General features: G+C 51.4%; 1 protein-coding gene across 1 annotated transcript in view; it reads right to left on the minus strand.

The window, feature by feature from the left end:
• The window catches only part of PEPD (peptidase D), a 109,853-nt gene that overhangs the window by 57,205 nt on the left and 37,945 nt on the right, over positions 1-14,703 (minus strand). The window contains exons 8-9 of the mRNA XM_081118572.1: positions 8,210-8,285; positions 6,224-6,270 (exon numbers count right to left, since the gene is read on the minus strand). Of these exons, the coding sequence (XP_080974698.1) occupies positions 6,224-6,270; positions 8,210-8,285 (123 nt within the window). The remainder of the gene's footprint in view (positions 1-6,223; positions 6,271-8,209; positions 8,286-14,703) is intronic.

The raw sequence follows: 14,703 nt of genomic DNA on the forward strand, positions 1-14,703 counted from the left end.
ACATCGATCTGCTGCCTCCTGCACACCCCCTACTGGGGATCAAGCCTGCAACCTGGGCATGTGCCCTGGCCCGGAATTGAACAGGCAACCTTTCCATGCACGGGCCAACGCCCAACCAACTGAGCCACACTGGCCAGGGCATCGGGGCCCATTTTGAATGAGCCATGCCACAGCTCATCCCTCAAGGTGGCCAACGGAGAGAGGCTGTATCTGTGATGGAGGGCTCAGGGCACTGTTCTCAGACAAGTGACCAGGTCCACAGAGAAGGGCCTATCACATCCATTCCTACCCAGGGGTGCAGGTCTAAGAAGCCCCAAAGCCCCCAGAGGCCCCAAAGCCGCCAAGCAAAACTCCAGCACTTTCATGGGGGTCGGTAAACTGAGGGCGCCTCACTGGTGCCCAGGATTTCCCAAGCTGAGACCGGTGTGAGTCAGACCACTTCCTGGTGGCTGGAAGCTAGCTGTACATTTCCAGAACTTCCAGGAAGGAGAAAAGTGAGCACTTCTTGCTGATGTCCATCATCAATGAAAACTGGATCCTCTGCATGACCCACAAGGGCTGTGACCCGAGACTCGTATGAACAGCATGCCCAGCACGCCCAGCAGGGAGAGCTCAGGGCAAGACCCAGAGTGAGAGAAGGGCCCAGGCATCTGAGAGAGGGTCGTTCAGGGGTCACAGGACTCCAAGAGGGACCAGCAGATGAAAGAGGAGAGTACTAAGCTGAGGCAGCCGGAGATGCGGGCAGTCCAATCGGTTGGGGGGGTGAGGGATGCGCTCAGTGCAGGGCAAGGCCTGGGGGTGCAGGACAGAAAGCAGCAGCCCGTCTGCCTCAGCTGCCTGTGCTTTCTGCAGCCACACTCACCGCAGTCAGTAGGGTTGTGGGCTTTCCTTTACCTCTCCCACCTTCCAATTAGGCTCATTGGAGTTAAATTCTCTAAGCCTCAAAAAAGAAAAAAAAAATGGCCTTGTTTAATAAGAACACAGCAAGGGTTTTGCAACCTACTCCCTGAGGTGGGTGAACTGAAAGACCAACCACTTGGCCCAGCACCCCATGGCTTGGGTGGAGTGTGTGTGTTGTATGTGTGTGGTGTGTGAGTGTGTGGTGTGTGGGCTATGTGAGTGGCATGTGGTGTGGTGTGTGGGGGAGGTGAGTGTATGGGGGGGGGTGTGTGTGTGTGGTACATATGTATGTGTGGTATGTGTGTGGTGTGATGCATGTGGTGGATGCCGTTTGTGGCAGGTGTGTTGTGTGTGTGAATGTGTAATTAGAGTATGGTGAAGTGTGAGTGTGGGGGGTGTGTGTGTGTGGTATGTGAGTGGTGTGGTATGTGTGGGTGTGCATGTGTCTGTGGGGAATGTATATAAAGGTGTGGTATGGGTGAGAGGTGCGTGTGTGTGTGTGTGTGTGTGTGTGTGTATGTGGTGTGTGGTGTGTGGTGTGTGTTGTATGTGGTGGTATATGGTGTGTTGTGTATATGAGTGGTATGTGTGTACGTGCAGGGTCAGGGGAGCAAACCCCATCGGAAGAAATCCTTCAGGCTGGGCCCCAGTCCCGCATCACCAATCAGGACCCAGGGGGCACAAGGCCACAAAGAATCAAGACTCGCTGCACCTGACCAAAGGGCAGGAAACAGCAAGGAGGCCGTGACCCCACAGAAGCCCAGCTGGGCAGGTTCTTCAGTAACGAAGGGCTGAGAGAAAGCAGGAGGCTGCTACTGTGGGCTGCTGCCTCTGGCGGAAGGGTGGAGAAAAGCCCAGGCCCTGGCGAGGGTCTCCGGATGGGGTTGGGGTGTTTGCCAAGGAGGATCCCAGCCCAGGGAGGAGGAAAGGCCATGCTGGCCCCCGCACACCTCGCAGTCCCTCTGCCTTTCAAATGACTCGCACAATCCCCATAGGAGCTGTCAGGGAAGGGCCCGAAATGCCCCATTCACAGCTTGGAGAGAAAGAACACAATTTCAATTAAGGTCCCAGGCTGTCAAAAGCATCAAGTTATTAATCTCCTTGTGGCAAATGTGAACCGGGACCTGCTTACACAGCCAATTGAGCATGCTCTAAATTAGTGTTTGCAGGTAATTGATTCAGCTGCCAGCCCCATGCCAGCCGGCTACAAGCTGGTTACGCCACTAACATTAAATAATATGAGCGGTAAAATGGCCTGCCTGATTGGGCCTGCAGTCAGATGCTGTTAGTGCCCGATTTACCCAAACATTAATGTCTTATTGGTTTAACACAATTTACTACACCTCAACTGCGGAAAATGATTTTCATACCCTCCGACGCCCACTCACAGGCACAGCACCACGGAGGAGGTGTCTTAATAAATGCCATCAGCTCACTCTTTTTTTTAACATGCCCTCAAGATTTTATAACAAACTTTTGATAATAAAATTTAAGAAAGCATAAATCTTAGAACTGGGCCTGCTGGCCAGCATCTCCTGAACTTGAGTCTGAGCACCCTTGTGTGCATGGTGGTGGTGCCTCCTTGGAGAAAATCAGCCCCGTCTCCTGCCCACCTTCCCCCACCCCTACCCTCGCTCCAGTCCTGACAAGCAGGGGTCCCTGCCCTTCTTGCCCTGTATCCCTCTGTGGGGCTGGGGGTGGCCATGTCTTGGGGAGAACATCCAGCAGGTTCTAGGGACACTCCTCTAACCCAGGAGTTGGTGGCCGTCCCAGGGATCAGACCAGCCTGTGCTTAATGGGCTGTACCCCATGGGGGACTTACGCTTCGGCTGAGGTTTTATATTCTCCACCTACTTAAGAAAAAGAGGTTGAAGTTCACAGGGGCCCAGGCGACAGCAGAGAAATACTCAGGACATTTTTTTCTTTCTCTCGACCATCCATCCGTCCTACCCACACGTATGTCCTGACACCAGCTGTGGAGCAGACACTGCAGATAAATGAGATGGAGCCTCCAAGAAGCAGCCTCCAGGCTCCCAAGGACACAGACCACAAAACTGTCCCCCAGCTACATGGCAAGGACAGAGCGGTGTGCCTGTGGGGAGGGAGCTTGAGGCACAGTCCAGTCACCCCACCTCATGGCTGCAGATGCTTCCAGGGGTGCCCTCCTCAAATCTGTTGTGACAGTGTCCTAGCACAACCATCTTCCTGTCATCTTCAAGAGGGCAACACCCTCTGCTGGCAAAGGTCACCCACCCACTTGTCCTTCAGGAACAGTCTCCATCTCTTGCTCTTGTCAGCTCTGCTTCAGCTTTCCCCAGAGCAGTCCCCAACCCTACTCACCCACTACCCCAGGAAGCCCCCTACTCTCAGATCTCAGGGACCCCCAGATCGATGGCTTGGAAGGTGGGCACTGCTTCCCATCTGTATCTCCTATGGCGGCCACCGGGTGGGCACAGGCATGGCAGGTGCTCATCAGTGCACACGCCTGGCACATCGAGCTGAATTAATGCCACTTGGCACCAGCAGGGCAGCTGCTTTTGGCCACGCTCTTCAGGCTCATTTCTCTGAGAGCTGCCCTGTCCAGAGGCGGCAGCAGCGTGTGGAACCCAGGAATGAGTCTGAAGGTGAAGGTGACATCTCCCAGGGACCCCCCTTAAAAGACCCTCCTTCAAACAACAGCCAAACGCAACCTGTAGACTTTGGATCCCGACTTGAGCACACCAACTCTAAAAAGATAGTTTTAGACCAATATGGACTAGATAGTGATAGTATCGAAGATCTCTTGCTAATTTGGTTAGATGTGATAACGACATGGTGGTTATGTAAAGGAAAAAATATCTTCACCAACTGAGCCCCCTACTGATATATTTACAGGAGAAATGACATACCTGGGATTTGTCACAACAAAACACAACCAAACAAAAACCCTGATGGGGACTTTGAGGTTCATTACACTATTCTTTGGGGGTGGGGGGCAACATTTGCAATTTCCTATTTAAAGGTAAAAAAAGACTGCCATTTCCTTGGGAGGGGGAGGGGAAGGAGCTGGAGGAAGGATACCTGCCCGGCCTGACCCAGAGCTCACACAGGCCTATCTGGCTGCAGCAAGGTTGGACTCTAGGACATGGTGCTGGAGAACAGTCAGGTCCCTCCTAGAGGTCACCTTCGGAGCTCAGCTCCCAGCAGCATAGGGCACAAAGCTGCCAGAATGCAGTGGACGGCAGGGTTCCACAGCGGGGCAAGCCAGTCCTGCTCCAATTACTGGGTTATTTTTATTTGAGGCATCGGCTGTGGGTCACTACAGGCCAATTCTGATGAGACCAGATTTCTGGGACAGTGCCAATCTCAGGGACCACTGCCTGGGCCACCTCCCTGGTAGCAGGGTGGAACTCTTCTTGTCCCAGGTCCATAGGGGGTCAGGGACGCTGGGAATGCGGAGCAGATACTGCACCGCAGCAGACTGTGCTCTGCGTGCCCTTCCCCACCCTCCCGGGTCCTTGATGAAGCACTTGTTCCGTGCCCCCTCCTGGAACGCCAGAGCAACCCGGGCCTTCAAGGCCACATTAACCTCTCACCACCCAGGTAAGAGGAGAGAAATCAGAGGCTCCCTGTTCAGGACTCCTTTCAAGGTTAGACTTTGAAAACATCTGTCCCCAAGCCATGTGATGGGGAACATTAATGCCCATGCTGCCCACTGCCAACTTCACCTGCTCCTTGCCCTCACCCAGCACTGACAAAGCGGGGAGGCCAGAAAGGCTGGGAGGGGCACCTGGAGGCAGCACAGGCCCTGAGGGTGCCCCAGGCGGACTTGGGCCCTGCAAGGTGGGCAACGGGAGGCAGCGCCAAACTCTAAGTCAGGTAGGAAAGGGTAGCCCAGGATTGGGAAGCGGGTGGGGGGCAAGGGTAAAAGGCAAAACTCTTTCTTCTGTACTCACAGCACTCCTGACACCAGTGTGTGAGTTTTCCACACCACCAACCCTCTAATTCTCTGTGGGCACCAACTGGGTGCCCTATCATTTACTTCTGATGCTAACTGCCAGAGTTAAGGACTCAGTTCCACAAGACCGTCTCCATTTCAGACATAACAAGTCCAGGCCTCCTGCATTTCTGACTGATTGGCTATAAATCGAGGGTTCCAATGACCTCCCCTTTGGGTTTGATAATTTGCCAGAATGGCTCATAGAACTCAGGGAAGCACTTCATTTACTATTGCCACACTATTTTAAAGATTACAACTCAGGAAGAGCCAGATGGAATTTATGCACAGGGCACAGTACAGGGAAGGGGTGTGGAGCTTCAATGCCCTCGAGCAGGGCCCCCCTCCCAGCACCTGCTGCATTCACCAACCCTGTGGATCAAGGTTTTTATAGAGGTTCCATTACGAAGGCTCAATGGATTAAATCACTGGTCAGAACTCAATCTCCAACCCTCTCTCCCAGGGGACTGGGGTCCAGGCTCCAAGTTCCAACCCTTCAGTCACAGGGATGGTACCCTAGTTACCAGCCCCATCCTCCTGAGCCACTTCATTAGCCTAAACTCAGGTGTGGTTGAAAGGGGCTTATTATGAATAACAACAGACTCCTTCACTGGGGGAATTCTGCAGGTTTTAGAAGCTCTGTGCAAGGAACTGGGGGCAGAGATGAAACGTGGGTTTCCTACTATGTCACCAGGAAGAAATGGCAGCCTCTCCCCTGTCCTTTCCCAGGGGAGCTTCAAGATGGTACAGTCACCGGTGGGTGACCCAGGACACAGATGGAAGGAGCCACTGGAGCAGTTTAGGTTTGACCAAGGGCTTCCTCACATCATGGGCAGCAGCATGCTGAGCCCTGGCCCTGGAGCTGGCTGAGGCATGGCACTGGCTCACCAGGCACTGGCTCACCTAGGCCACGGCCAGTGGTGCTCTCCAGAACACTTTATGAGCCACTAAACCCGTCAGAGACCCCAGTGTCTGAGCACAGCAGACATAGCGATGGTGTTTACACATAAATGACAAGCTGTTTCACTAGCGCCCTTCAGAGTCACCATAGCAGCTCTTTGGTAAAGTTTCCTGCAAATTGCACAAACAGGTCTAAAGACTGAAATGATGGGCCACTAAAGCAGCCTCAAAAGTAATCACAGACCATTACCATCAAACACTCTGCCAAGCGCCAGCAAGATGGCCACAGTCGGAGGGAAAATCCTCTCTGCCCACAGTGCCCAAGCCCTGCATAATCCCCACTCAATCTGCGCGCATCACTGAGGCACCCCACCTGCTACTTGCTCAGGGAACATAAATTACTGTTTTTACATTTTAATCTTTACCCAGAGAGAGACAGCAGCTTACCTTTCTAGCTCATATTCTTTCATTCCCACTTTTACAGCCTTCATTACCTGTAGGGTGGATATTAAGCAAAGACATTTGTATTAAGGACGTAAGTGGCACTGCCTGATAAATAAGGTATAGCACTTTTTCAAAAGAATCTCTTCTTGAAAGAAAAAAAAAGAATATGTGCACACAGTGGTGCAAAAATGTGACAAGTCAGAATGTTTTTAAAGCTCCAAAAGCTATACCATTTATTTAACTGCTCTGGAGCACTTCCCTTTGGAAGCTGATAGACACCCAGCACAGATCTGTGGCAGATGATGGCAGTTAAGATTTAACCAAGATGTCTGTGAATGCTTAATGTTCAGAAAGCTGACTACCTTAAAAGGTTTCCTTTGTTTAACCTCCATGAAAAGAATATATGCACCCCTATGTTCATTGCAGCATTATTTACAAGACATGGAAGCAACCTAAGTGCCCATCAATAGACCAGTGGATAAAATGTTGAGGTACATATATACAATGGAATATTACTTGGCCATCCATAAGAAAAAAATGAAGTCTTACCATTTGCAAGAGCATGGATGGACCTACAGGGTATTATGCTAAGTGAAATAAGTCAAAGACAAATACCATATGATTTTACTTAGATGTAGGGCCTAAAGAACAGAAGAAACAAACAGACTTGTAGATACAGAGAACAGACTGATGGTGTTAAGGGCAGAAATACTGATCATGCTCTGTTAACTGTGATTGTTTTGCTCTGATTTGAGAAAGCACTTTCTAACCTGGCTGAGAGCTGAAGGCCCCAGGACATGGGAGCTAACTTTGGAATACATCTATCATCATGGGAAGATTAACAGCCTTGTTCCGGAAACGACGGCATTCGGGGGGCGCCTGCCCTTTGTGACCCCCAGCCCACAGTGCCTGTAACCTGTTAGCATTGTACCTTGCCTACTTCCCCATGCCTGTAATTCCTACTTTCCCATGTAATCTTTGTCCTTCTACTCAATATAAGCAGCTGGCTTGGGGGGAGGGGGCAGTAGAGCAGATTTTCAGGGCTACCTAACTGCTGTCCCATACTGCTGGCATTATTGGAATAAATGCTCATATCCGGTTCAACCCTGTCTCTGCTTAATTGGTTCAAGTGATAACAGGTAGCCCAGACCCATTGTTGTCCGGTCAATGGCTGCCAGAGGGGAGGAGGTTTGGGGGACAGGGTGAAAAAGATGAAGGGACTGAGAAGTAAGATTGGTAGTTACAAAACAGTCATGGGGATGTAAAGTACAGCATAGGGAATATAGTCAATAATATTGTAATAACTATGTGTGGTGCCAGGTGGGTACTGGAAATATCGGGGGGAACACTTTGTAAAGTATAGGATTATCTAACCACTATGCTGAACACCTGAAACTAATACAAAATAATAGTGAATGTAAACTGTAATTGAAAAATAAAATTTAAAAAAAACTCAGAGAAAATGAATTCATACAAAAGATTCTGTTGCCCACAAATGACCCGTCTGTCTCCTGACACAAAGCTGTGATTGTCGCCAAGCAGGCACCAGGCTATCCCAGTCACCCTGACCGTCTCCCAAGACATTCGCTTCCTATTTGCCCTCACTCCTCAGGTAAAGCGGGAGGGCTTGGGGAAGAAGCACGTGAGGAAGTTTAAGGAGAACAATAACGTGCTTGGATCATGGGTAAGAACGAAAGAGTCTTTTAAAGGAGCTGGGCCTTTGGGAATGCCAGGAAGGAAAGCCCCACGCTCCTGAAGTGAGTACCTCTTGCTGGGAAATTCCCAGGGTGGGTGCCTTAACCTCTGCTGTCCCTGCCCTGTCCCCACTGGGAACAGAAAAGAGACATCACCGTGTGTCTGGCCTGAAGCGACACTTCCCGCCTGCTCCACTGGCACTGAGGACTGACGCTGCCCTCTTGCCTCACACGGAGCAATGCAGCTCGCCCAACCCGGCCTGAACGGCGTGCCAACAAGCCAGGGCCCCCTTACCTCCCGGTGGGCCTCGCTGGAGATCCTGTTGGTGTAGCGCAAAACCTCCAGCTCCATGTCTGTCTTAAAGACCCGGCTTCAGGAAGAAAATAAACAAAGGGACAAGTCAGCGACTTCTGGCTGGACCCCTCCAGGGAGACCCTGGGGCTGCCACACCTGCACAACCTGGGAAGGATCACAGGGCCAGGTCATGCCCAGTTAGGCCGCTGGTGGGCTGCCTGAGCATGGGGGTGGCGGCAGGGTGGCCACCAAGCTGCAGGAGTGAAAGCTACACTAAGCACTGACCGTCCTCACCTAATGCCAGGCTCAGGTGCGCAGGCTGTTTCTAGTTACAAGACCTGAAAACTGCTGTGCGTGGTGGAAGAATCCCAGAGACTCAGTTTTCTCATCCAAAAAAATGCAGAAAAGTTGGCATGGTGAGGCTGTTAGACCCGAATCTTAAGTGTGCTGCCTCCCAGGGCTCTTCCCAGTTGGCTGAAGAGGTCCCCCTTGCCTCCCCACCCCCACCCACCTGCCCAAGGGGCAGCCCAGAAATACCATGTGACTCAGGCCCCTGCCTGAGATAGGGTGGGGGTGGGAATGAGGAGGGGCCTGTGGTGCAGCCACTTCCAGCCTGAGTGCAGGAGTGAATGCGGGAAGAGCCAGCCTGCAGAGAGAAGCAGGACACCAGGAGCAGACAAGCGGAAACAGCAAGGGGAGAAAGGGTTTATGAGGCTCAGCCAAGAGAGCCTGCTGACCCCTAGAGACCAGACCCACTGTACTGTCGGGGGCCCTCACAATAAACTCCTATTAATTTGCCCAAATATGGTTAGGTTTCTGGTCTTTGCAATAAATCGCATCCACAAGTAAGACCCACACAGATAAGCTAAATAAATGTTAATTTTCTACCTCCGCCATGTCAAATAAGCAACTCCAGGTTACAGGCAGCACGGCCAGTCATTAGGAGCTGGTTCCTCAGCCATCCCTCATGGCCAGCTCTGCCCCCTTACACAAGGTGACCCACCTTCAACAAAGCCGCCTCTCCCTCTCAAAGGAAACACACTCAAGCACCCGCAAGAGCAGCAAAGCAGAAGGTAGCAAAAGCCACCCCCAAGCCCACCGAGACTTCTTCCAGATGAACACGCTTTCCGCCTAGAGGGGCAGACACTGAAGCCTAACAGTCAGCTCTCTACCATCACAAAGGTGCCTCTGATTCTGCACCAGGCTGCTGGGAGCAGCCCCACCTGGGGAACAGAAAGTGTGTTCTTGTGCCCCGGAGGGTGAGGGTCCACAGCCACAGGCAGGACTCAGATGAGCAGTTCGGCTCCTGAGGTCCAAATCCACTTGCAAGATGACCGAGCAGCCCCTGGTGCTTTGCTCCCCACTGGTGCCCAGCTTGGCACCAGCCGGAGGAACTGGTAAGAGGGGAGTGGGCCTCTCTGTGATGACAAGAGTGACAGCACAGGTGACAACACAGGTGGCAACAGGCCCAGGCTGCACTTGCCTCTGGCCCTCTGCCTCTATTTAGCTTAGATACCTGGTCCATCCTTCCAGTCACCACTCTTGCCGACAATTTAGACCTCTAGGCCTCGTGCCCATCTAGTCACACAGGCTTAGCTAAAACCCCACGTGGGTCAAACCAGAGCCCAGCTTGTGAATGCTGCTCCAGGGCCATGGGGGCTGCAGGGAAATCTGCAGCTGAGTGGACGGCACAGCAGCACCTAGTCTCCAGCTTCACAGCCTCCACCTGGCTCCAATTCTGCCATGAGTTGCACTGGGGCATGCAGGAGGCCTAATTTCAACTTTCTCCACCTTGCTAAGATCTCTCCTCTCCCCACCTCAGTGTCCCCTTCCCCTTCTCAGAAGATGAATGAACTCATAGCCAGCAGATGGGTACACTCTCACCTCTTATCCAAACAACCAAACCTTCCCCTGACCCTTCATGCTCTCCTCCCTCCGCCTTTATAAGGGAAGGGGTGTCTGTAAGGAAACGAAAAGACCTCTCTTTTTCTTCGCTTCCACAGCTTATGAGAAACACCTGGTAATTAAACCCCAAGATTGTTGGCTCCTCTGTTCAAACCGTGAAACAAGCTACTCTCAAGGCTACATTCCTGCAACCCCCTCCTCCCTGCTGTTTTCACAACTCAGAGACCAAGGAGTCTCTTAGCAGACAGTTCCCTTCTCCCCTCCCCTTCAAATAAGCCCCTTTTGAAATCCTCATAACTTTTGCTCTAAGCTTGTTTTACAGGCTTGGGAAAAATACTGAAAAGACACCTCCTTAGGACATCTGCTGGACTAGCTCCTGAAAAGCAAACAAACTATAATTTTTCAAGACAACCCCCGATATCTGCTCAACTTCAACAAAGAGCCCCTCCCTTCCTTGTCACCCAGCAAAAGCAACCAATTGCTCTTTAAAAGTAGAAGCCCCTCTTTGTTCGCTGCCCTGTATTGACTATTGATAGTTGGCCCTTTCCTCTCTTGGAAAGTAAAATAAACTTCCTCTTTGCATCTCTTCTCTTAGTTGTGAATCCTTTCACAGCCCGTCACCGGCCAAGCCCTAAGTGTCCCCTTCCAGATGAGGCTCCCACCCATCACATGCCACATCTCAACCACAGCTCTGCAGCCCCTGCTGCTTAAAACATAAACGGACATCATCCCAGACACCTCCCTCTGGTCTGCCCATTGCTCCCACACCGAACTGATGACCTAGGACTGTGATTCCACCACCACAACCTCTCTCAGACCCTCTGTGTCTCTCCATTCAGACCCCACTCCCTCCAGCCTGGACCCCCTCAGGAGCCCACCTCACAAGCTCTCCACTCGGCCTCCTCCCCATTGCCTGAGCACCCCGGTTCTGGAGATGAGCAGGGAAAGCCCACCATCAGCCTGAGGAGAAAGGGGACATGGAGTCCAACCATGCTCTCTTCTCTTCAGGGATTTATGCATTTTCAGCCATCGAGAGCCAAAGTCCTGTTTTTCATTGTTTTTTTAAAATATGTCTTTATTGATTTCAGAGAGAGGAAGGGAGAGGGAGAGATAGATAGAAACATCAATGATGAAAGAGTCATTGATCGGCTGCCTCCTGCACACCCACGACTGGGGATCTAGCCCACAACGCGAGCATGTGCCCCGACCGGGAATCGAACTGCGATCCCCTGGATCCTAGGTCAATGCTCAACCGCTGAGCCACGCCAGCTGGGCCCAGAGTCCTGTTTTTGTCTTCAATTTTACTTTGGGGGAGATGACAAACTAGGCCTCTAGCTGATTTCCTCAGGACTTATTTTTTAGTCACACTAAAAAAAAATCAAATTGAACCAGGACAATTATCCCACAAAGGCAGTTCTCCGGAGAGACAGGCCTGGCCGAGCATTGGCCTGGCCCATTTAATCCAAGCTTTAAAGGCCCTGAAAATAGCTGTCAGCTGCACAGGCTCTCCCAACCATCCACAGGGCACTCTGGGCCTGAAGTCTCTCCCGGGCCCGGGCACACCAGCCTGGCCCAGTTATCTCCATGCCACGAGCACTGGAAACTTTAAAAATTACTGCAGCGAATAAGACGACTTTCCAGCATTCTGCACAGTTTTCCCCAATCTTCAGGAAGAATTCATTGCCCTGAATCTGATGAGGCTATTTTTGTTACTCCTGAGCACAAAAAAGGCAAGGAAAGGGGGATTCCGCTGCCATGGTCCTGCCCTGCAGGCCCAATGGCCTCTGGAGTGAGGGATGCTTAGTGTCACACTCAGCCCCAGCCTTATCTGGCCCAAGGATGTGTGGGGTCATGGTTAGATATGTAATCTACAAGGTTTCTGTCCCCAACAGAGGATGAAGGTCTCTCCTCCAGGAAGCATCGAGGACCAAGGCTCAGGACATGACCACACTGACGCCACTTAAGTCCAGACAGCAGGCAGCTCAGACCCTTCCCCGAGCAAGAGGAGGTGCCTGATGTATGTGGGAGACAAGCGCTCGTGCAGAGTCTCCAGCTCCTGGCCATGCCCCTGAGCATCACCCCTCCCAGGGGGCTGCTCAAGTACAAAAGGCAGCACCCTGGGCAGGGGAGGGGCCGGGCCAAGGCTCAGAGTTCCCTGCTGCACACCAGAAACGACAAAAACTGGATTCGGGGGAGATTTATTTGTGCAATTTTTCCCCCTTTAAATATTCACAGGTCACAAAACTGCCTCTGGGCATTAAACCCAGGATGAAGACATCAATTAACTGAGGTCTGAGTGCTCCACTGATGAAAATGATAGCAAGACAGGGTGAAGTCTTTCTAAAATCAGTCTCTAAGCATCCAAGTGCCACCGTGTTCAACAAAACCCACCTGAAAGGACAGGAATTCTGTCTCTCCTGAGGATGAAGGTGTGGGGGATGGTTCCATGGGAGAGGTGGGTGGGAATTCAATTCCACGGGACCCCCAAGACCATTCCTTCCACCCTGTGACCCTACGATGCAAAGGGTAAAATCCCAGAACAGCAGCAGGGGCAGCAAAGAAAGCTGGTTGGAATTACATATCTTCAAGAGGCTCAATCAATAAGTCCTCTCACAGAAGCCAGAGCCATGAAGCAGTGATGGCTTAGTGCAGCTGTGAGCCCAGCGTGCCTGGGACCTGACTGGGGCCAGGCAGACATGGGCCACATGTTGGGGAGGCTCCCCAGGCCAGGGCCTGATGCCCCATATCCTGCCTCCTGCCCCTGGTGCTCTGTATGTCAAGTTCTCATTCTGCTTAAGAATCCCGCTTTCCACTCAGGTTTCTCGTTAACTTAGGGTTAAATGCCTATATGCTGGGAGACAAAAACAGAAAAAAATATTCCTACTGGAATACTTTTCACATACATAGCAAGAATCTAGGTCATCACCTATGTACCTTTTCTAATTTGGGACACAATGCCAGAAAGTAGGATCCTGGTGTGCTTCTGGCCCTGAACGGTCCACCCCTCGCCATATCCAGAGCACAGAAAGGGGTTAGAAATAGATGTTATCCCACTGCCTGATTAATACATGCAAGACACCTTTGCTTGGTGCAATTACCAGTTCTAAAACCGGCCTATGACTCAATTTCACAATCTCACTTAAAACCCAAGAAGGCACACGGTACTCGCTGACATGCCAGCTCGCCTGCGACGCTTCCGGAGGTGCTTAACTCCATCCAAGGCACTGTGCGATCAGACAGTACACAAGCATCTCCTTTTAGTCCCATCCTACCTGCAGATCAATTTAATCATCTGCAGAACAAGAAAAGAGAACCACAGCCTAAATTATGAAAGTGAGATGCCGGCTCTTATTAAGTTTCAACTTTTGACCCCCACATTCAAACTGCAAAACCCAGCACAAGGAGGAAAATGATCGGTTATGATCTCATGTTTGCGGGGAAGAGTATGATTACAGAGGAATTTACAGGAAATCAAAAAGGCACTGCTTGAGAGAATGGAAAACAATAAAGCAGTCACCAAAAGGAAATGAATGACACCCAAACAAAATGAGAAAGGAAGCTTGAGAGCCCCGGCAGAGGCCGCTCACTGCCTCGCAATCAGGCAGGCTCCCAGAGGAATCCCAAAGCCCCAGCCTACTGCTGGGCAGGCGCTGGGGTGCATGTTGGTGGCAGGAGGCACGGCTGGAGGAAGCTTAGCTGCACAGCCCCGGGCCCCCCACCGCACCACACCCTGGCCTCACACAAGATCCATTCTGGGGGCTCTGAGCACCCCTGCATGTTCAGTGGCCAAGAGTGAGCAGAGAGAAAGGCCAACACTTGGGGAGGCGCCCCGCCCTACAGGGTGCTCCTCGGGTGTAAGGGGCAGCGCAAGATCCCAGGACCATCAGCCTGGGCTCAGCTCCTGGATTTTTCTCGGGCAAATCACCTGTTTTCTCTTCTGTAGCATTGGGATGATCAGAGTACCTACCTTATAACATATATAAAATGCCTCTTTAAATAAGGTGACATGTGTTGAGTGCTTAGCAGAATACCTTGCACAAAGGAAATCTCAAAAGGTGACAGCTGCCCTGGCTGGTGTCACCAAAGGGTCTCGGATTTGATTCCCAGTGAAGGGTATGAACCTGGGTTTCAGGTTCGATCCCAGGCCCTGGATGGGGCACATGCGGGAGGCAACCAATCAATGTGTCTCTTTCACATCTATGTTTCTCTCCCCCCCGCCCCTCTCTCCCTCCCTTCCACTCTCTCTCTAAAAAAAAAAAAAAATCAATGGAAAAATATCCTCGGGGAGTACTAACAACAAAAAGGTGAAAGCCACATTTATTCAGATGTGTCAGCACTTATATAATCTCACTGAAATCCTCAGCCATCCATCAAGGGAGACCACTTCTGCTTTGTAGGAGAGGAAACTGAGGCTCAGTACTATAGACTGGATATTTGTCTCCTTCCAAAATTCCTGTTGAAATCTAATCTCTGTGTTGGTACTTGGCAGTGGGATCTTTGGGAGGTGACTGGGTCATTAGAACAGAGCCCTCATGGCTGGGATTAGAGCCTTCATAAAAGAGGACCCAGACAGCACCCTGCCCCTTCAG

Source organism: Miniopterus schreibersii, assembly GCF_964146895.1.
Source record: "Miniopterus schreibersii genome assembly, chromosome: 18".
NCBI classification, from domain to species: domain Eukaryota; kingdom Metazoa; phylum Chordata; class Mammalia; order Chiroptera; family Miniopteridae; genus Miniopterus; species Miniopterus schreibersii.